The sequence below is a fragment of the Chelonia mydas genome, chromosome 6 (assembly GCF_015237465.2).
Source record: "Chelonia mydas isolate rCheMyd1 chromosome 6, rCheMyd1.pri.v2, whole genome shotgun sequence".
NCBI lineage: Eukaryota > Metazoa > Chordata > Testudines > Cheloniidae > Chelonia > Chelonia mydas.
The window spans coordinates 95,905,368-95,928,496 of record NC_051246.2 but is presented as its reverse complement, the minus strand read 5'-3'; the positions used below and the strand labels follow the sequence as shown (position 1 = coordinate 95,928,496).

The following is a 23,129-nucleotide window of genomic DNA, read 5'->3' as shown; positions in this document are numbered from 1 at the left end:
CCTAGCTGACCATTATTAAACAAAACTATGTAGTAGTGTTGGATATCTTGATGGGGATCCTCTCAAGTAGCTAATATAACCTGTTTACAGTACTGTGCTGAGCATATATTGCAAATAAGTGTCTAAACCATAAATATATCTTTAAAAAATTAGGAGAAGTTAGCACTCATAAAGGTGCCAGTTTGGAGCCTGATGTACTCATTCTATAAATGAAAAGAGGCCAGTGCACTTACTGGTAGTGTAGACTTCCTCCCATTGACTTGGCAGTGTGCCTCAGCCTTGAATTGGCAGTAACACCTTTGAGGATAAGAGAGAGTAGTTCATCTCTTTGCTCTGTCCATCTTTGGCTTTTCTAGTAAGACTGGCTTCTAGGGTTGTTATGGTATCTGGCCTTTTGAAAGTGTTCCTTCAGAGGAGTTTTTTTTAAAAAATCTGTTTAGTTGCGTTAATACTAGACTATTAAGTCTCTTACGGTACAAGCAACCCTTACTAATAACTTTTTAAAGCCTAAACTGTACAGGTCCGTAATCGAAGATGTCATCAATGATGTCCGAGAAGTTTTTTTGGATGAAGGAGTAGATGAACAAGTCCTTCTGGAACTCAAAACAGTAAGTTGTAGTTGGACTCAGAGTATTTACAGCTCCATAACATACTAACCAGCCTATGACATAGTGCTTACTGCTCCATATAGTAAAAAATAGTGAATTTTCATTGTCTAAGCAAAGCACTCATCCCCTTGATATAGGAGTTGAGATGCTGCTATGTATGGTATAATCTTCCTCCGTACATCTTATATGTACAGCAAATTTGCTCTTTTCTCCACCTTCCCACATTATGCACTTTGCTGTATTCGTTGCACATCAACTTATGTATCAAGTTTACAATAGGGATCATGTTTCAGTGTGGGCTTTGTGGGTATTTTAAGTATCTAAGTTGTTTAAAAAGGTAAGGTCATGTGTTTGTTGTCCTCTAGCCAAGAGATAAAGTTTTCCATGATGGTTCAGTTAGAGATCAGGTGAATTGATTTAAATCTGAATTATTGACATTGCAGATTTTAATCATGATTTAAATCCGCGAATGGGAATGAGTTAAATAAATTTTAATCTTGCTTTGCATTTAATCTTTTTGGTTCTTTTCCTAAAGAAAAGTTGATTCTTAATGGTTGGTAACCATTTAAGCATGTTGATTTGCAACTAAATTCTTTAAGCTAAATTTGATGCTTCTTTTTGCTAACTAGGAGAATACACTGTATCTATGCACATGTATTTACACAGTTGTATATAGCTCATCTTACATTTATTCAGATTCTGAGATTTTTCAGATTTTATTATGTTAGAAAATGTGTGAATGATGCATTTGTAAAATACTAGACGATTAATTTTTATTTGTGATTTATGTCAAGCTATATTTGGATGAGAATTCAAATTAAATTAAAAATGCATAAACCCAGCATTTTAACATGTTGTTTATTGGTTAAATAAAACTACCTTAAATGTGTTGAATACATAAGAAAAAAAGTTTATTAAAACACTTTACATTTAAAAATAACTGCTTTATTAAACAAAGGAAATATTATCTGTAGTTAGTGATTTTAATTAATTGCTTCTGGTTACCATGTCTTTCAAGAGTTCAGAGCTAGTTGATCTCATCCACTCATATTGAATTTTTATTCATAGATTGGCAGAGGAACACAGGCTTTCCTGCTTTTTTAATTCCCATTTTGTTTGTTAACTTTGAATGAACTAGTCATTGAACAGAACTAGTTAAATAAATGGAAATGAAGAAGATAGCCTTTTCTGTAGGTGCAGAGAGAATATCATTGTGAAAAGTTGGTTTAACACATAACATACTCTGGTTCCAGTTGCTTAGCCAGTGACTTCCACAAGTTCTGGGGTTTGACTTTTCTAAAAAGCTTGGCAAGAAACGTAATGCTTGAATTTTTTAATTTAATTTTTTTAATAAATTATAATAAGTTTAAGCCTAATAAGTGGTCATAACTTCAAATTTAATATTAAATAGGTTTATTTAAAAATAAATCTGTATTGAATTTAAATACAAAAATCCAAATATTTGTAACTACCTTTTTTTAATTCATCCTGAATAGGGGATGCTTTTCTTTTCTCTCTCCTCTTTGTAAGCTGAAGAGTTTCATTGTAGAGTGCTCCACTTTTCAAAATCTAATGACTTTTGCTTTGCAAAAATATCCCATTTTCTGACATGGCATGTGATAAATTGCATTGTACATATCTGAGGAGGAGAGTTCTGAGGGACCATCACTTCACCAGAATGCAAACTGTGTCCCGTGAACCAAAATTGTGACATGGGGTTGCTACCAGAATAACGGATATTTTGTCTGATGCTTTTCTTGATGCCTTCTCAAATACTTTCCTGAACAAGACAAGTCCTGAGACATCAAAACAGAGAAAAGGACAGTAAAAATGGAGGAAACAGTGAAAAGCAGGGGATGGTAGAACAAGAGGCCTGAGAGACAAAGCTTTTAGATACTATGGGGATAGAAATAATTAAATCGCTATATAAAACCACAATCCTCTGCACTAATGGGAGCTTCTGGTGAAGATAATGAATCTTCCTTGAGACTCTTTTTATCTGTAGAAATTCTAGAAAGAAAAATGTTGAGAGAGCTGTGGTGAAGACTACATGCTTCTGGTGAGAGGAAACTAAAATGAAGGTAGAGGGGGTGGGAACTGAAGGATAGGAGCTACCACTTTATCTCTGCCTCCCTGCTTCCGATATGTGGAGTTATAAGGATGATCTTTCACCTGTGGGAGAAGAAAGGAATGTCCATGAAAGTTAAATTTAGAATTCCCTTGGACTATTTTTTTCTTCTGTTGCTGTGTGGTGCCTTAGGAGAGGGGCATATACCCAACCTACGTGTGCCCAAAGATTTTGTGACAAAGTAGAATGTACAGGATAAATAAGGACCAAGTTGAATTGCATTATTTGTAATAATTCCAATCCTACAACATTAAAATGACACCTGGAGATACCACCTTTTCTTTCTCTCAAACACAGCTGTGGGAGAACAAGCTGATGCAGTCCAAGGCTGTAGATGGGTTTCATTCAGAAGAACAGCAACTTTTGTTGCAGGTTCAGCAGCAGCAACAGCAGCAGCAGCAGCATCACCACCACCACCATCATCATCATCCACAACCACAGCAGACTGTGCAGCAGCAATCCCAGACACAACAAGTCCTTATTCCTGCATCCCAGCAAGGTTAGACTGATTCTCTAACGTGCCTACATGAAACTCTCTATGGTTTCAGCAGTTTTCAGTTAAAAAATTAAATTCAGGAGAATTTGAGTCTTTCAAATTTAAGGTGTCCTGGTTGGTAGATCAAACTTTGGGTCTATTAACTTCTCTTTTATATATTATTTGTCTAGTCCCACATAACTTATTTTTCCAAAACAAATGTCTTTTTTTCTCTATAATGAAAATGTCAGTCCGCTAGTCATTAGTAGCCCTACAATAACAAATCAGTGTACGTGTTCAATTAAGAGAGAGTTTCATTAAGTAGGTTGAAACAGGATTTTAAAAATTATACAAAACCTCTAGTCTCTTTTAAAATGACTGGGATGAGGATGCAAATACTATTTTACTACACATAATCTGTTAAACAGACATGTTTTTCATATTGGAATTAGTTCTGAGCCCAAAAAAAAAATGTGATGGCTTGCTTGTGGCCCCAGCTGGTCATGCAGTATGTAAATGAATGGGTTCAAGATGCACAGTCAAACTTACCCATACAAATAATCTTTTTTAAATTTAGTTATCACATTGTAGACTTTACCTTAAGAATTCCAAGGAAGCATTTCTAAACACTCTTGATTAAGCATTAAATAGGGGGAGCAAACGTTTTCTGATTTTACAGAGTCCCTGTTGCATAAACAAAAACCCAACCTAATACCATGTCTGCATGAGTTGATGAGGGTAATTGACAATGTGTTATCTTATAGTCATGACACACACTAGAATTATTATTTGTATTTTGACAATTCTTAGGAGCCCCAGTCATGGACCAGGACCCCATTGTTATAAATGCAGTACAAATGGAGAAGAAAAAAATGTTCCCTGCCCCCAAAGAACTTACAACTTAAGATTTGAAATCTATGCATCTTTTTATATCTGCATCCCTGTATCTTTAGTTCATTAACAGAAGACTCTGCTTTGTATAGTCTTAACAAAATGCTGTGATTCTAAATATGGTTGACTTACAGAGTAGTCCTGGGGACAAAACAAGTTTGGATGAGAACTTACACTTCATGATGTACTTGTTGCCTTGTCACTTTAATGTCATGTGTCACCATCACTTTAGTCTTTGCTGTTGCCTGTTTTTTCTGTGGTTCGAAACTCATTTTCAGATTCTAGGTCATCACAGATTAATGCCAACTTATTCTGTTTAGAGGATGTTGGGATAGTGGGCCTGTCCTCATGTTCCTTGAAATTTGCAGGGTCATACCCTTTTATTTAAATATCTAAAACAAGTTTTGATTTAAGAAGCAGTGTCAGAAAGAGCAGGGAAGTTAAAGGAAGCTGCTGAGGTCAAATCACTATGGATCCAGTTAGGATTGCCATATCACCTTCCAGGGATTCTAATGAAGGTCATCACTGCAGTAGAAACACGCATATCTGTGGACTGCAGACATTTCAGAGTAAAGAACAGCTGGTACAACCACATGCTTTGAATCACTAGTCCTTTACCTGCTTCCTGTAACTTATTTTGTCCAGATCATATAGAATTGACGTTTTGTTTCTTTTGTTTGTAGCACCTCAGCAGCAGGTTATTGTGCCAGATTCAAAGTTGATACAGCACATGAATGCGTCAGGCATGGTAAGACTCAGAATTACAACTTTATGCAATGCTGTAATTTATTTAAATAGTGAAGATAAAAGTCTGATATGAGTCATATCAAATGCCAAAAAACAAACCAAGAGTTACTGGCAGAAGATGGCTCCTGCCTCACTGATTGCTAGGCTGACAACACGTGAACTGTTTATCCAGGGCTTGCTTCTGTCAACAGACCTAGGGTGTAGCTTGATCCTCTAGGTAAATATAAGTTAGACCAGTGATACTCAGACCTCAGTGGTTCAGGAGCCAAGTTAGCAATCAACATTACCCAAAAGAACCATAGTAGCATGAATTCATTGTTTCATTTACTATAGTGCTATACATATTTAAACAGTCTGACGGGAAATATTTAGAGTGTGTGTGTGTGTTTGTATATATATATGTATCTCTGTGTGTGTGTGTATATATATATACACACACCTCTCTACCCCGATATAACGCAACCCGATATAACACAGGTTCGCATACAGTGCGGTAAAGCTCCATTAAGAGTGTCGGGCCTGGGCCGAGGGGTTGATAAGGGGCAGAGGGTCTCGGGGGTGGTGAGGGGCTCCTTCCTCCCCCCCCCCCAAGTCTGGGAGGCAAAAGGGGGGGGGGGCATTTTCGGGGTCCCGCAGTCCCAGAGTGGCCCGGGGGATTAGCAGGGGCCCAGGAGCAGCCCGCTTCGCTTCCCTCGCTCCAGCCCCAGCCATGTCACTTGGTGGAGGGGGTTTGGGGGAAGAGATCCCCCCGCACTCACTGGCAGTGGCGGAAGCGGAGCAGCCTGGCCCCAGCTCTTCCACTCCCCCAGCTCCCAGCTGCAGCGTTCTGCTTCTCGCTGCAGGTGAGTACAGGGGGCATCCTTTCCCCAACCTCCCCGCACTCATCAGCGGCGGGAAGCGGAGTGCTGCAGCTGGGAGGTGGCGGAGTGGAGCGGGCTGGGGTCGCGTTGCTCCGCTTCCCGCCGCTGCCGGTGAGTGCCTGTCGGGGGGGGTGGGGGTGTTGATAGGGGTCGGAGCAGTCAGGGGATAGGGAGCAGGGGGTGGGGTCCTAGGGGTGATTAGGGACGGGGGTCTCTGGAGGAGGTGGTCAGGGAACAAGGAACAGTGGGGGCCAAAGCAAGTTTGATATAACGTGGTCTCACCTATAATGCGGTGAGATTTTTTTGTCTCCCAAGGACTGCGTTATATTGGGGTAGAGGTGTGTATATATACAAAAATGATTCTCGCAGTAAAATGACTGACCAAGTATTATTATTTTATCAACTGCAATTGGTTAATAACATAGTAAAAGCATCCTGATTGGTTAATAATTAAATTACACAGTGTTTTAATATCATGTGCTGCAAAGAGCCACAGGAGACACATTAAAGAGCCACTTGCGGTTTGCAAGCCTCAGTCTGAATATTGCTGGATTAGACTAAGTTTTTTTGAGGGTCAGTTAATACTGATACAAATCTGTATGACAGCAATCCCAGGAAGGGATGACTTCACATCTGGAAAATACTGTTACCCTGGTACAAGCCTTATGTTATATTTACCAGATGAAGAATGACATTCCTCAAATATTATAAATAATAAACTCATAAAAATGATACTGACTGTACAGGGATTTGAATCTGCCTTTCTGGTTATTTATTTCAATTCATTTGTTATTGCAAAAGTAAATTCACAACTTTTTGTCCTAACCATTTATCCATTCCTTACAGTTTTGTCTTTGTAGTCTAACTTTGTCTCTCTTGCTTGACATCAAGTTTAGGCTATGGGAAAAACCTATTTTCCTGCAGCCCAAGACATCCAAAACACAATCTGTGCAAGTTAAATTTAGTTATTTATTTAGATTTAGAACTCCATGCTAAAGAATATCCTTCCAGAGTTTGATGTAAATTTAAAAGCACAATAAATAAAGTTGCACAATTAAGGCAGCAGCAGTTCATTTGCTCATTGTCTGTCAGATAGTTTGCTGATCTTCTCTTCAAAATCCTAGATGCACTGACTAAACATGATGCAACCAAAGGCTGAATGAAAACTAAAACTGACTTCTGCCTCACTTTCCTTGTAAATTCCCCTGAATAGCAGCAGAAACCGGATTTTGCCTGCTTACCCTGCTGAGTTTTTTCTCTAGTTCTCGTTCAGTTGAGCCCAATACTATACAGTAAAAAGAAAGTATGTGTAGCTATTTAAACATGTGCTGTTCCCAGAGTACAGCCTGAAGCTTTTTAAAAAAAACAAAACAAAAAACTACTTTAAGGAATCTGTCCAATTAGGGCTTTGTAAAAGAAATGTTTGACTAAAGAAAACTCTTAAATCTGTACTAAGAATGGATCAAGCAGACACAGCTTGTTTATTTTAAAGGCAAGAAAAAATTAGAACATGCTTTAGTAGTGTCCTTTCCCCTATCTGTAAGAAGATGTGCGGCAAAGGGACAGCAGAAAAGCGCTAGTCTGCTTCTACTGAGTGTCACCCTCCGGGAGATTCTGATTGGCGATTACATCAGTCTGCCAGCAAAGGGAGATCTGATTTCTTACAAACCAGAAACAGAGACACAAGGTTGGTGAGGTAATATCTTTTATTGGACCAACTTCTTGTGTGTCTACAATCCTGGGACTGACACGGCTATAACTACACTACATAAAACAAGAAATGTGCATTTTACGCAATAGTAAAATTTAAATCCATTTTGCACTTTAATTTTTCATCAATATGGAAAATGCAATAGTATCCTCCAGCATTTCAGGTATTACTGTTAACATTCTGCTTAAACTTAAACCTGTAGTAGGGCTTGGTAGAATTGTCAAACTGCCCAAAGTTTGATTTGGAGTGACATTTGACTGCTAGTTGGAACTGTTTTTGACAGTCAGCATGGGTAAAATTAGTTCTGATGTCGTCATTACATTTTTATTTTTTGTACTAAGATGAGACACTGGGATCATATGGACTAAAATCCAAAGGTTCATTTGAGATCGATTTACAGTTCAAACCCAAGTGGATTCGTGTTAATTTGCAGACTTTAAGCTGTGCATCCATTCTCTATGACTTTCACAAACATCTTCACGTTTGGCCCAGAATACATTTTGGTCACTTAGTTTAAACTTTGAAATAATCCCCAAATGTTCTTAATGTCTATTTGATCCTTTTTGTTTAAATGGTCAAGAGGGTCTGTCATGAATTTGTTATAACAACTGTGTGTGTTTTGTTTAGTGTTTATATTACTGTGTTGCTTCATAGTAAAATCAAATCCAGTATAACACACACCTGTGTTGCTTGTTTAAGTCCTTAAAAATAGTGAATGCAAGGTATTGATGCAGACTCTCAGGCCTTAATTCTTTATGCAGACAATCATCGGAGTCAGCTTCCTCAGGGCTGATGCCTTTAGCCGTAGACCTGCTTCTTGGCTGTATCCCAAGGCTAGCTAACTCTGTCATTGTAGTCATTCAGCCTCCTAAAATAAAGCTTCTCTCTAGCTGCCATGGCCTGTTGTGTTGAGGAATAATTCTGGTTTTAGATAGTCTTAAAGAATAACAACAAATTTGTCCATAGTTTTCTACAAATCAGGTTGTCTTTTAGATGCAATAAAAATAACTTCAAATCCAGAGTCACTTGCAGAACTTACATTTCAGTGCTAGAATGCATTTCATTGCAATCCATTCCAAGAATTCTCTTGGCATCAAGAAAAGGTTGTACTACTAAAACTTTATCCCAATACTTCTCTGTTGCTGTTGCTTTTATTTTTGTGGAATGTTTCTTACCTGAGCAAATATCCATACTCTTTTGGTTTATTTAAAAAAAAAAATCAAAGTTCTGTGATTCTGTACATTTTACTTGACAATATTTTAGCCAAGGGTGCCGGAGCCCTCCCAAAAATGGGGGGGTCGGGAGACTGAGTCCCCCCTGACCAAGCCAGAACAGGGCCAGTGAGCCCTCCTCACCCCATCCAGGAGGTGAGGGGGAAGTAGCCCCTGCCCGTGCCTCCACCCCGAGGGCTACCCAACCAGGGCAGGTGGAGGGACCCAGGCTCCACACAGCTGCCCACGCAGCTCTGCCCAACCCAGCTTTGGCTGGTGGGGGGAGGCCCTTGGAGATGCAGCCCAGCCATGATAAGAGCTGGGCAGGCAGCTGTGGGAAGCCGCGGCAGACCCTCCACTTGCCCTGGGCCTGCGCCGCGGCTCCTCACAGTAGCCCGCATGGCTCTTAACTGTGGCTGGCTGGGCTGCGGCTTTGATGCTCCCCCTGGCCGGAGCCAGGTCAGGGAGTGCCGTGTGGGGAGTCGGCGCGGAGTCGTGGATCCTCCACTTCCACCTGTCCTTGGCTGGGCAGGGAGTGAGAACACAGGCTGGGGGCTGCTCTCAGCCGCCCCGCACTCCGGGCAGGTGGAGCATTCGCCACAGCTGCCCAGGCTCCCTGGCAGGGCTCCATGCTGGCCTGGTGGGTGGGGTAGGGCCTTGGGGGAAGAAGAGGGTAAGGGGGCGTGATCCGCCCCAGTGAAAAGTGGGAGGGCCTTTGTGCGCCCCTCTCCCCCCCCCAAGTTCTGGTGCCACTGTTTTTAGCTTAAACTTATCATAGATGATCCAGGAAAAGATCACACGTGAGCTATTGTATTCTACGAAATGATCTTGTCTAGAAAACAGAAATCATTTCACTATATTCATTGAGTATGGTGTCAATTATCAGGTGATTAAACTTCTTTGATCAGATATTTTGTCTCAGATCAGGGGTGGCCAACCTGAGCCTGAGAAAGAGCTGGAATTTACCAATGTACATTGCCAAAGAGCCACGTTAGTAGCCCCCCATCACCTCCCCCGCCCCCAGCACTTCCCACCAGCTGGCAGCCCCACCGATCAGCTGTTTCCTGGCACACGGGGGGGGGGGGGGGGGGGGGTGGGGGGGTGGAATGAGGGCAAGGCAGACTCAACGGAGAGGTCAGGAAGGGGTGGAGTGGGGGCAGGGCCTGTGGCAGAGCCAGGGGTTGAGCAGTGAGCACCCCCCGGCACATTGGAAAGTTTGTGCCTTTTGCTCCAACCCCAGAGTCAGTGCCTATACAAGGAGCCGCGTGTGGCTCCGGAACCACAGGTTGGCCACCCTGTCTCAGATGTAATTCATAGGAACTTACTTTCTTTTACCCTTGATATTGGCATTATTCCAGGATTTGAACACTTTAAGCCTTGAGTTTTTTTCTTTTCTATTAGTCAGATAACATATTCAGAGAGGCTGGTTAACTTTAACTTGGAGAGCTGGGAGTAGAGTCCTAATTTTTTAAATACTGTTTCACATCTTGTTTTTCTAAGACTAAAATAAGATCACTTATTAGAAGAATCATATACACTGTCTACTTAGGCCTTATTTTCTAAGAGAAAGATCAAGGCACAAAGAGTAGTTGCCAAACTCCAATTTTGACTTTAAAAATCTCCCTCATTTGCTTTTTTAAATAATTTAGAGAATGATCAGATTTTTGGTTTAAAAAAAAAAAAGGAGCGAAGCTACCAGGGTGTTTTTATTAGTGTTATGCTCCGCTACTCAACAGCTGGCCAGCAGAGGGAGCACAGATGAACAAAACTTATTCCCAGAGCTTTTCTGGCAAACCTGGAAATAAAGCAGAATCGAGTTGACTTGTGATGCACATAGAATGAAAGGAGACCATCAAAGCAGGCAAATAGAAATCAGAAAGATTTCACTTCTATGATAGCGAATATATGCATGTTATATTATTAGTCATCTTCCTTTTAACATCACGGAAACTTGCTTATGAGTAAATGTTGATTATCCATAGAAGATATGATGATTGTGTACATTTGTCCTACTTCACCTCAACAGATGCTTATTCTTTAATCCTCAGCTAGTGTGCCGTGATGCAAAGCATTGGCAGTAATGCTGGCTGTTAAAAACAGGTTTCTTACCTTTCAGAGTGCGGCTGCCACTGCAGCTACCTTGGCTTTGCCTGCTGGTGTTACTCCTGTTCAGCAGATACTTACAAATTCAGGTAATTACCTTAACATTAAATGGATTATAGACAAGCTATTTGATTTGCAAATGATTGTAATTTTTTACATTTCATGTGAAACATTTAAAAATCAGAAAGGAGTTTTGTAGTAAAGGGAATTTACCATACAGTTCTTGAGCTATATGTATTACAGTGCTACTTTACCAGCATAAAACTTTAAAAGATTTTATTTAATACATTTCGAAAGGTATTGTTTTTCAGCTGTTTACTATTTGAAAATATAAACATTAAATATAGACGGCTTTAAAGACTGCTATGTTTAATGGAAGTTTGTCTGAAATAGGAAAGTTGAGGTTTATAATGGTGTAGAAATCTGATTCAGAGCAGAGGTGAAACTTTCAGATCTTAATACAAGGAAAAAATTCCTCTCTTAGTTTTACAGGAAAACAAGTGTATACCATAGGATCAATCACAAATTATTTATGTTGTTGCCAGCAATCTTTCTCCACCTATGAAGTGCTGCCCTATAGTTAAGACTACGTTTTAGTCACAGGTATTTTTATTAAAAGTCGTGGACAGGTCATGGGCAGTAAACAAAAATTCATTGCCTGTGACCTGTCCATGACTTTTACTATATACCCCTAACTAAAACTTGGGGAGGGGGGCACAGTCTGGAAGCACTGTGGGTGCTTCAGGGGGTGGCCTGAGACCCCACTGGTGCTGGGAGGGGGCGAGCAGCGGTGCATGGCCCGGGACCCCCGCTGGTGCTTGGGGGGAGGGTTGGCAGGGCTATCGGGCTCCCTACCCAGCTCTGCATGTCCCTGCAACTCCCAGGGGGAAGGGCAGCCAGCGGCTCTCCGCTCACTGTTTCCACCACAAGCGCCGGCTCCACAGCCAATGGGAGCTGCGGGGGCGGGGCCTGCAGAGGTGGGCAGCGCATGGAGTCCCTTGGCCCCTCCACCTCGGAGCTACAGGGACATGCTGGTGGGAACTAGGGAGCCCCCCACTGCGAGGTAAGTGCCGCCCCGCACCCCTGCCCCTAGCTCACTCCCACACACCCAAACTGTTCGGGCAGCCCCATAGCCAGCACTGGAGTCCGTGGCCTCAGTGAGAGACACACAGTCGTACCTATAGTGTTTTCTCAAATGAATGTGGAAGGAGGAAGGGCACGGATTCCTAGGGAGATTGTGTTCCCAAGGTTGGGTTCTTTGCAGGTGTAGATCCTGACCACTGAGTTTATGCTTTAGATGGAGTCAGGGAACTAAACCTATTCTTAGCGGGAGATGATGGAGGTGAGGGTCATCTGGATATCACTTCAGTTCCTCCTTTGTCTTTCTGATAAGAAAGTGGAAGAGTTGAAGCTGGGGTATGTCTTGTCTGCAACTTTATATCTATTGCACAGAGCTGGTGACCATCTTTACAGGCTTCTCCGCTGTAATGAGATGAAACATGGGACTATTGCATGTGCTCTGTGAATTAGGGATAAGGTGGTAGGACTGTGCCATGGGTAATGAAAGAGAGACTACAGAGATGGGGATAAAGAGAGACTGTATCACGGAAAGGAGGGATGGAGAAAGAGAATTACACAACAGTCAGACTGAAAAGAAAAAAAGACATAATACATGGTAAGAAAAGTAGTTTAGATATTGTGGAGATCAGGGACATGCAAGAACCTAAATAACTGAAAGTGGCATTAGAGACAGGGAAAAGGAAGATGAAAGTGAACGGACATAATAAACTGTTACTTAAATTAGTTGATGCTGACATTTTATAAAGAAAAATAAATGAAGTTAGTGGATCTTTCTTGCCTCTGGAACTTACCCCTCTTTTCTGAGTACTAATCTGTCCTTGCTAGGCTTTTATCTACGGAGCATAAGGATATTTCTGAAAAACAGTTCAAATATTTTTTGCTTCAGAGTTTGTTCTCCACTTGCAAAGCCCATCGGTTCTGGCATCATGATAGTCTGGTTGCCTGTACTTAGATTGCAGTATTGATCCTATCTATAAATCCCCTGTGCTGTGGATTTATTCGAAGGGGAGACACAGTTAGTTTGCATTTTCCTCAGTCACCTTTAAAAATGTGAGTGGGTAACTATAATAAAAGCCAAATATAGAGTTTAAGTATATACCGAGTTTGAATTGCTCCCCCTCTGAGCATTTGCCCCTCTGACTCCTGGCACATGAAACCCCATTCCTAGCAGCCCATTCCAAAACAGTCAAGGACCAAGGGCTCAAGCTCTTCTTTACCCATTAGTGCCCTTGTCTAAAGCTGTCTCCTTACTCCAAATGTTAGGAGTAAATTTAAGAATGTAAGCTTAGAATATTCACATCACAATGCTGTCTAACAGCCCTGATGAGGTCTGCAAGGGACAACTCGAATGCAACCAGGAAGTAAAAAATGGCTGGGAAAATTGTTTTTTTTGTTCGAAAACAAATCCAGTAGTTTTATCGTGTAAAAAGACCAATCTAAATTGTGAAAACATGTTTTCTGTCCAAAACAGCTTTTAGTGCTCACAGTCATGGTGCTTTTGTGGGGGAGATGCAGAGCAGAAGAATCTTTGAAATTGTTTTCTTCTGGAGTAAAGGCTTAGTATAAAAAGCCACTCATACCTGCCTTCTTATACCTTTTGTTTGTCCCAGTAACGGTTCAGCAAATTTTATCTCCCGTGTATCTGTTTTTCTGTCAAGCATAGTAAAGGTGGTGAAACTGGGAAACTGTAGAATAGCAAGAGAGACAACTATATTTTACAGTATTGTTTGCCATATATGCAAAAAACAGTATTCTACACAGTGCGACTGATCATCTTTTAAGGTAAAAATATTATTCCCTCACCACCACCACCACCCAAAAAAGTGGAATGGATTTTATCAAATTTCTAAAATCCTATAGAAGGAGTTGTTCTTCTACTGGCCTCATCTTGGCCTTGTCAGAGGACAGAAATTAAAGAATTAGCTATCCTTTAGTGCAGTCAGTGAAATTAGTAGACTCAGTGGAAAAAATGCTTGGACTTTTCACATGTTTTGTTAAAAAGAAAAACATAGTTTCCCAACACTGAAATGTCCTCAATGCTGGAATACAGCATCTGTTTAACAGCGGAGAGAAGCCTACACAATAGGATAGAAAGTGAAGTTTCTTTGTGTATATCTATATTATTGGCTTCTGTCCTTTTAAACAGGGACCTTGCTAAAACATGAAATACACTTTTCATATGTAGGGAATGAATATTCAGAAGATTGCTGTGCTGCTTTAGTGAGTTAATCTTTGGCCTCATGTGAGACCTTGTATCACCTGTTAGCAACCTGCCTGTTGTCTCTTTTCTAAACTACTCTTGCATTATGCCCCTTGTAAACATATGGTTGGGTTTTAAAGACAGTCCTGTCCAGAGCTTTGAAGACTTGTTGTTTTGAAGCTGTAGATGTGTGCCATGTTTAAAGTATTAAAAATAATAAAAATTCTCAACCTGTTATTGGTGGAAGTGTAAGATGAACTTTCTACCTTAATTATGCTCAGTCTTTTTCCAGGTGACCAACTTTGAAAGAGATGATAATTTTAGGTGTGGATTTTTACATTTTAAGTGGTTCTGTTTTCATTGCAGGCCAGATCCTGCAGGTAGTTAGAACTGCAAATGGAGCTCAGTATATCATTCAGCAACAGCAGCCAGTGGTTCTACAGCAACAGGTTATACCACAGATGCAGCCTGGTGGTGTACAAGCTCCTGTTATACAGCAGGTAAAGAGGGACATTTTGAATAAGTGGGCTCATACTTAAAACTAACCCGGTAGGAAGGTTTTCCAGTAGTTTGCATATTTAAGTACAAGGGTATGTGTTCTTTTGTTTGAATTGCATGCCAATAATGGCTCTGAAAAATTGACAGAGTTGCATAAAGAAATGGGGATTTTAAAAACTTATTTGATGCCTTAGAAATTCCATATCTTTGGCTTCTGTGCAGGATCTTCCTACCTGATCTGCATCCAGTGTTACCAATTTTTTTTTAAAGTTATCACAATATTAAAAGTGAAATTATAAAAATCTTTGTTTACTTTTCTGTGTTTGATAACTATGTTTGTGACTGTGTTCCTTGAAGTAGTATAAAGAATTGACAGGTTTCAAATGTTTTTGGTAAGTAATTGTTCTGTTAGTATTGTGTATGCACGATTGCTAATATGAAATCCTTTTTTCAGGTTTTGGCTCCTATCCCTGGAGGGATCTCCCAGCAGACAGGAGTGATTATTCAGCCGCAGCAAATCCTATTTACAGGGAACAAAACACAGGTCATACCCACAACAGTGGCAGCTCCTACACCGGCACAAGCACAGATTACTGCTGCCAGTCAGCAGCAACCACAGCAACAGGCACAACCACAAGCACCACTTGTACTCCAAGTTGATGGAGCTGGAGACACATCATCTGAAGAAGAAGAAGATGAGGAAGAAGATTATGATGATGATGAAGAGGAAGACAAAGAAAAAGATGGAGGTGAAGATGGCCAGGTTGAAGAGGTAAAATTTGATAAAATGTTTCTAAAAGATTAGAAAATATTGAGACTTTAATGTTGAACTTCCATTTTCATTTGATAGATTTTTGTGGGGGTGTCTGTGATCTTGGGCAGATATACACTAGCGCTTACGTTGATATAACTTACGTCACTCGGGGGTGTGAAAAAGCCACACACACACACCCCGAGGGACGCAAATTACAGCAACCTAAGTGCAGTCTATACTGAAGTTACGTTGCCTCTCACGGAGGTGGAATAATTATGCAGATGGGAGAGTTCTCTCCTGTCGGCATAGAGCGTCTTCACAGATGTGCCTCAGCAGTGCAGCTGCACCAAAGTAGCACTTCTATGTATTTAAATTAAACTATTGCAAACGATTTCATAAACCTCTTCAGCAACGAAGAGATTATAAAAGAAATAGTAGGGCCCAGAGTCAAGTCACAAGTGGCATCCAGTCTTAATATGAAGAGGACAAAAGATGGAGATTCAGTCATTTCCCTTGTTCCACTGGTTAATCACCATCGCTATTAAAAACTTTTGCCTAACTTCTAATTTGAATTTTGTTTGGCTTTAACGTTCAGCTGTTAGTTCTTTTTATGCCTTTGTCTGCTAGATAAGAGCTCTTCAATACCTTTATTTTCTCTCTATGAAGGTACTTAGGCTCTGTAATCAAGACACCTTTCACTCTTCTTTTTGATAAACTAAACCGATTGAGCTCATGTGGCAGGAGATTTAAAGGTATTTTGAGCTCAAATCATTTTTATCATTCTTTTCTGTGCCCCAATCCACTTTTTCAACATCCTTTTAAAAAGCATTCCAGTATCAGTCTCATTGCTGTTATATACAGAGGTAAAATCCCCTCCCCCACTTCTACTTTCCCCTCTTTATACCTCCAAGGATGCATTAGCCCTTTTTGCCACAGCTTTGTACTGGGTGCTTGTGCTCAGTTGCTTGTCCACTGTTACCCCTAAATTCTTTTCAGAGTCATTGCTTCCCAGGATACAGTCCCTCATTCTGCAGGTACAGCCTATATTCTTTATTCCTAAATGCATAACTTTGCACCTGTCTTTCATAAAACACATTTTCTTTGAATGGACTCAGCTTACCAAATGATCCAGATTGTGCTGTGTGATTGCCCAGTCTGCCAATCTTTGTCTGCAATGTCTTTGTCTTTACCACTCTGCCAGTCTTTGTCTGCGATGTTTAACAGCAGTAACTTTATATTTACTTCTAAATCACTAATGAAATGTCAAATAGCACTGGGCCTGCTGAACCCCACTACCCCCACTCAGTGATGATTTCCCATTGATAGCTATTTTTTGAGATCTCTTACTTGCCTGGTTGTTTATCCATTTAATGTGTGCTCTATTAATATTGTACAGTGTTAACTTTTAAATCAGAATGTCATACAGTGCTAAGTCAAATGCCTTTCAAAAGTTTTGTAGTACATCTACAGTTACCTATATCAACCATCAGGGTGGATTTGATTTAAATCACTAGCCAGGAACACTCAATTTAATCATGGTTTTCTACATAAAAGTGCATTCCTGTTGGTTGTTATAACCTTAATACATATTCTTCACAATTCAGAGGTAGATGTAGGTTTCATATTTAGAAGATACACACTATATGTTTTGAAACAGTGATTTATATTGAAAACTTTTCAGATTAGTTTTACAGCTATATCAGAAAATGATTGTTTGGTTATTTCATTTACCAAAGGTAATTGAAGCAGATATTTATGAAGTCATTGGGAGGTGAACTATCTCCAATTCAACAGGTTAATCATTAATATTTGGAGCATTTTCTTGCCATCCTGTATTAGGAGGAGATCACCAGACAGACATTTAAATTGTTTTATTTAACTAAAACAACAACGTTATGTAGTCTGGATTTTTTTCTTCAACAGAAAACATAATATTTTAACAGAAGAAGCATATGTCCCTCACTTCTCACATTTATTTCCAGACTTTTTCTCCTTGTCCAGATCTATTCTGCCCCAAACAATCTTCTATTCATTGAACTTTTTGAAACTTTGCACTTTTAAAGAGAGGTAAGGAATTGACTCTGTGTACACAAATTTGCAGAGGGACAATAGAGTTGAGGTCTGTTTCTCACCTCTATATATTTATTTATTTATTTATTTTAAAAAAATTTTGCTGTTAAAAAGCATGTTACCTCTGGAGATGCAAATCTACAGTTTGAGAACTGCAAAACTAAACATCTCTGATGGTATCTTCTAGACTGAGCACTGAGTCTCATTGGGTAGATAGAAAGATTAACCTAAGTAATCTATACAAAAGCCTGTGAAACCCCATAAGATTGGGTCGCTAATCCATGAACTATTGGAACTCATTTACAAAACTTTTCTTAAACATTACATGAATATATTGTCTCATACTATAGAAGTAGAATTTATAATCCCTCTTCCATGATGAAATATCTTTATAATGTATCTTAATTAAAACTATCTTTAGATAGGTTTTTTCCTTCGTTTTTATTAAAAAAAAAAAATCCGATTTAAAGATTTTTTTTAATCATTTATTTTTATCTACCCTGTCAACCATACTCCTAATCTCACCAAAGAATGAAATCAGCTTTGTTTGACAAGACCTGTTTTCCGTAAGTCCTTGTTGACTGGCATGAATTATGTTCCTGTCTTTTAATTCTTTATCAGTTGACTCCTGTATCAGTGTTTCCATTCCCAGGATTCATATCAGGCTCCCTGGAGTATAGTTACCTGGGTTATCCTGATTGCCTTTTTTTAATATTGGCAAAATATTAGCATTGTTCCAGTCTTCTGGAATTTCACTTATATTACAAGATTTATTAAATATAACCATCAGCAGGCCAGAGATCTTATCAGCAACATGTTGCTCTAGCCTCCTCTTTTCACTGTTATCAACCTGCTTTATAAGGAACTACTTCCATTCTGTGCATCAGGTAGGTCACTTTAATACACCCACCATCTGTGAGGGTGGAGGAGGTAGGGCATCCTCTGGTACAAAGAAGCGTGTTTTCCTTCTTGGATTGAAAATAATAGTATACCAGCTAATCAAGAGCTAATATCATGGTTGATGGGGATTTAAACTTGCCTTGCCCCAGTGCCTCTTATAATTAACCCATATAATGAGAAAGCAATGGCGAGGGACTGCGTGAGACTTTTTTAGGAAAAGGATGTTTCATGTTTTCAGTAGTGATCTATCAACTAGTGATTTAAAACATATGCTGTTTACATATGATTATAAAAACCTGTTGAAATGTTGCTGGAGTGTTCTCAGTATAGGCAAATGCCAAAGTCATTTTGGAAAATGGAACTTGGGCACAGTAACATTTGGAGCTGCCCTGGGATAATTTATGAATACGGGATAATGTACTGGTTATTGGGGTATTTACTGTATGACTACATTGGTTTAGCTGAACAGGAATCTGTCTGATTAACACAGGCAGGAAGAAAAAGAATGGTTCAACATAAGCCACCCCTCAGTAACCACTACAGTTGTTAAGGGACCATGTCAGAAACATTGGCTCTGCGGACTCTTGTATAATCTCCTGCTGAGTCTAGAGGGCTGGTTTTAACCAGAAGGGCTTAAAGCCCAGAAACACAGAGGAACAAAAGAACTATAGCAAAGGGGTTGTTGGGGAGCCAGACTGAGACACAGGTATCTGCTGGGGTATCTGGAGATGCTAGGCCTGCCTCGGTTACCATCAGGGAATGGGTAGCTTTTGGGCAAGATAAACATGCAGGTAGGCTATTTCTTTCTTAAAAGCCTTGTTCCAGTTGGTAAAATAAATAATACTTTTGGTTTAAGAAGGCTGTCTGCTCATTATATTCACCACTGGTCACTGACTCCTAAAGGGAAAAAATACAGGTGCCCAAACTCAATCAGACCAATTAGGTAAGAACAGTTCGTATGTAGGGTACGGTAGCCCAGGCATAGTCTGGGAGTGGGAGAATTGCAAACTGTCAATCAAAGATGGGTAAAGGCACCCTGACAAGTGGTGCACTCTAGAGAGACCAGAAGAGGGGGACAGATGTCAAGCTCGCCCTGTAATTGTGACAGGCACATCAAGTTTTTACCTCAAAGCCTCGTTCTCCCCACACTGAAACTCTCATCCATGTTATAACCAGAGTTTATTTTCATGCAAAAGATCAAAATATCTATAATCTTAATAGATGGGAGTCAGTTTATCATAAACTATTTTCAAATGTTTCTTTTAGGAGCCTCTTAATAGTGAAGATGATGTGAGTGATGAGGAAGGACAAGAGCTGTTTGATACAGAGAATGTTGTCGTATGTCAGTATGATAAGGTAAAATCTCTAAAAACAGAATTTTTATGAATGTCACGTTTATTTGTTCCTCTTTCTCTGCTTCCCATCAAATCATGAATTTAAGCTGTATTTCAGTGTGTGTATACATGGGGCTATATAAATGTCTTAATATTTAGTGTGATCTGATATTGTATAATGTTTTTGTATTCTATTTTAACATGTGAAATTAACTGTGTTTTCTATTATCTCCAACTTGTGTGTCTACTTGCTTCTCAAAACTCTGTTATAAGCAAGGCTCAGTTAAAATTAGTGGTTGAACTTCTTTTTCTTCCAGACTGTCTTACCAGTGTGCCTGAAAAAGGATCACTTCTTTGGGTTGGCCAGTGTCAAGGTTCCTTCCCCACTCTGAACTCTAGGGTACAGATGTGGGGACCTGCATGAAAACCTTCTAAGCTTACTTTTACCAGCTTAGGTTAAAACTTCCCCAAGGTACAAACTATTTTACCTTTTTCCTTTGGACTTTCACTGCCACCACCAAACGTCTAACCGGTATTATTATTATTATTATTAAGAAAGAGTCCGTTTGGAAACATCTTTCCCCCCAAAAATCCTCCCAAATCTTACACCCCCTTTCCTGGGGAAGGTTTGATAAAAATCCTCACCAATTTGCATAGGTGACCACAGACCCAAACCCTTGGATCTTAAGAACAATGAAAAAGCAATCAGGTTCTTAGAAGAAGAATTTTAATAGAAGAAAAAATAAAAAGAATCACCTCTGTAAAATCAGGATGGGAAATATCTTACAGGGTAATTAGATTCAAAACATAGAGAATCCCTCTAGGCAAAACCTTAAGTTACAAAAAGACACAAAGACAGGAATATCCATTCCATTCAGCACAGCTTATTTTCTCAGTCATTTAAACAAACAGAATCTAACGCATATCTAGCTAGATTACGTACTAAGTTCTAAGACCCCATTCCTGTTCTGTCCCCGGCAAAAGCATCACACAGAGAGAGAGAGCTTTGTTTCTTCCTCCCCCCAGCTTTTGAAAGTATCTTGTCTCCTCATTGGTCATTTTGGTCAGGTGCCAGCGAGGTTATCCTAGCTTCTTAACCCTTTACAGGTGGAAGGGTTTTTCCTCTGGCCAGGAGGGATTTAAAGGTGTTTACCCTTCCCTTTATATTTATGACAGCCAGTCTGGGTATGTCTGCATAGACTGCTAAAAAAGTATCAGTTGATGCCAGATATGGAGGGTTTTGTATGATGTGGACAGTTGTCTACTGAGACAAGAGACTAAACAGCCGTCCGAAGAGAACAGTCTTTGGCTGCTATAACCCTGGATTGGAAATCACAACACACAGCCTTTCTTTTCTACATTCAGCTAGCAATCCCCTGGGTAGCTAGGTTCCTATATAGTGGCTAACTTTTTTTAAGAGCCTTGGACTGGAAATATGAGATTGGACAAATAAAAAGAAAAAAATCAAAAGATGTAGAATCAGAAAACCCCAAACTCAGTGCAGACTAGCAGTGGTGAGATGTTCAGGTGGATTTCCCTCCTTTGTTTTTTGGCTGAAGACTGGGTTCATAGGACCACAGTGTATTGATTACATGAAAAAGGCCCTTTTTACAGTGCAAAGAACTGAAACTTGAATGAAAAAAACATTTAGACTTTCCAAAAAACAGGAAAAACGCCTGAAGTTGTAATGTTCATTTACATCCAAACCCTAGACCCTGCTCTAAGTGCAGATTCAATATGAGGGTAGATAGGCTGGTTGAATTTTGTTCCTATATTTTCTGGTGTTTTGAAGTAGGTTTGTGCTTAATCTTCTCAGCAGTGTGGTTCTACTAGATATATTCCAGTTTTGGTACTGCGCCATTTAACAATTTCACACGTGAACTACTGGTTTGGATAGCTTTATTAGATTCTTCAGAGGATGGGGCACACTTAATTAGACTAGAATTCAAATCCTCATAACTTGGCCAAGCAGGTTTCCACAAATTTACCTGCTGACATTTCAGTCTGGTGCATTTCACTTCAGCTGTCATCTTTAATGATTTTTGGCTAATCTTGTGTTAACATACTAACAGAATCCACCAGAAAGTCTGCCAAGTAAAATAAGCTCCTCTACCTGGCAAGTAGTAAACACTGGACTCTTTGAAAACGTGGAACTTCACTTTCCTTTTGTGGAGGATAGTGACAAGTTAAGCTATTTGCGTGAGAGAGAAACTCTGGGGGTCTTGTATATTCACTACTCAGAGCTTGACACACTTTCTCTTACATTACTTTTGTCAAAGAAAAAAATCCTTTGGGCAGCTGGGAATCTGGAAAATTGTGTGTTCAGATGTTCTCTCATTTACTGTGTTGATGGGTAAAATATTTTGAATGAATGATGAAAAGCCTATTTATCCCTAAAATTATTATGTATGTATGTTGAGCTAGTTGGGCAATTAATGTAATTTTTACCTTTTAAGATGCATGTGGCTAAGTCCACTTGCATGGTACAGTTTGGCAAGTGACTGTACACTTAAATATTATCTGGAATGAAAATAGGCCTGCAGTAGAACATATCATTTTAATCAAATTTTTACAAGATACCAGATATCCTTTGTGTGGGCATATTTAATTAATCAAGTCAAAGTATACAAGAAATAAATGTATAGTTCGTGTAGCTTGCAGCCAAAATTGAATGATCAATTCTTTTAGTTGTACTGTTCTTACTGTATTCTGGGAACGGCAGGGTGTTCAATTTTTTGTGATTCAGTTGATAATTAAATTCACCTAGTGACTCGTTTTGAAAGCCTTTTTTTTTTACTGGTGTCCATAGTTACTAGTTTCTCTTGGAGAGTCCAGTTCATTCTATTTTTATTTTAGACTACTTTTGCCTTAGTTGTCTTTTTGTTGTTGTTACTGTTTACTAAGGGGAAGACTTTTTTCTAAGGCACAAAGGCCAGTCAGGCACCCAGCTCCCACTTGTCTTTGAAAATCTCCCCTTATTTGTATCCTGTTAGCACCTGGAAGCCTCTGTAAAAAATCGGGTCAAGGCATGCTATACATCAGGGATTCCCCTCCTTTTTCTTTGTGGCCCCTGACATGCTATAAAAACTCCACGGCCCACCTGTATCACAACATCTGGTTTTCTGCATATAAAAGCCAGGGCTGGCGTTAAGGGGTAAAGCAGGGGCACCGCAAAGCTAAGTTTCGCAGGCTTCTCCTTCAGCCCCAGGTGGCAGGGCTCCGGGCTTCAGCCCCATGCTGTGATGCTTTGACTTTCTGCCCCAGACCCCAGAGAGTCTAATGCTGGTCCTGTTTGGCAGACCCCCTGAAACTGGCAGACCCTCCCTAGGGGGCCCTGGACCCTTGGTTGAAAACCACTGCTATACATGATGAAAAGAAGGCCCCGGACAGAGAGCTTACAGTTGACATAACTTAAAAAAAACCAAAAACCTAAAATAAAAGCAAACTAATCAGGCACTCCCAATACAGTAGAACCTCAGAGTTACAAACAGCAGAGTTATGAACTGACCAGTCAACTGCACATTTCATTTGGAACTGGAAGTACATAATCAAGCAGCAG

At 39.9% G+C, this 23,129-nt stretch overlaps 1 protein-coding gene across 2 annotated transcripts in view; it reads left to right on the top strand.

Moving 5' to 3' along the window:
• The window catches only part of GTF2A1 (general transcription factor IIA subunit 1), a 35,727-nt gene that overhangs the window by 6,923 nt on the left and 5,675 nt on the right, over nt 1-23,129 (top strand). For both annotated transcript variants that reach the window (XM_037900799.2, XM_037900800.2), the window contains exons 2-8: nt 507-608; nt 3,034-3,235; nt 4,786-4,850; nt 10,748-10,823; nt 14,381-14,514; nt 14,967-15,284; nt 19,503-19,592. In XM_037900799.2, coding sequence (XP_037756727.1) covers nt 507-608; nt 3,034-3,235; nt 4,786-4,850; nt 10,748-10,823; nt 14,381-14,514; nt 14,967-15,284; nt 19,503-19,592 — 987 coding nt within the window. The remainder of the gene's footprint in view (nt 1-506; nt 609-3,033; nt 3,236-4,785; nt 4,851-10,747; nt 10,824-14,380; nt 14,515-14,966; nt 15,285-19,502; nt 19,593-23,129) is intronic.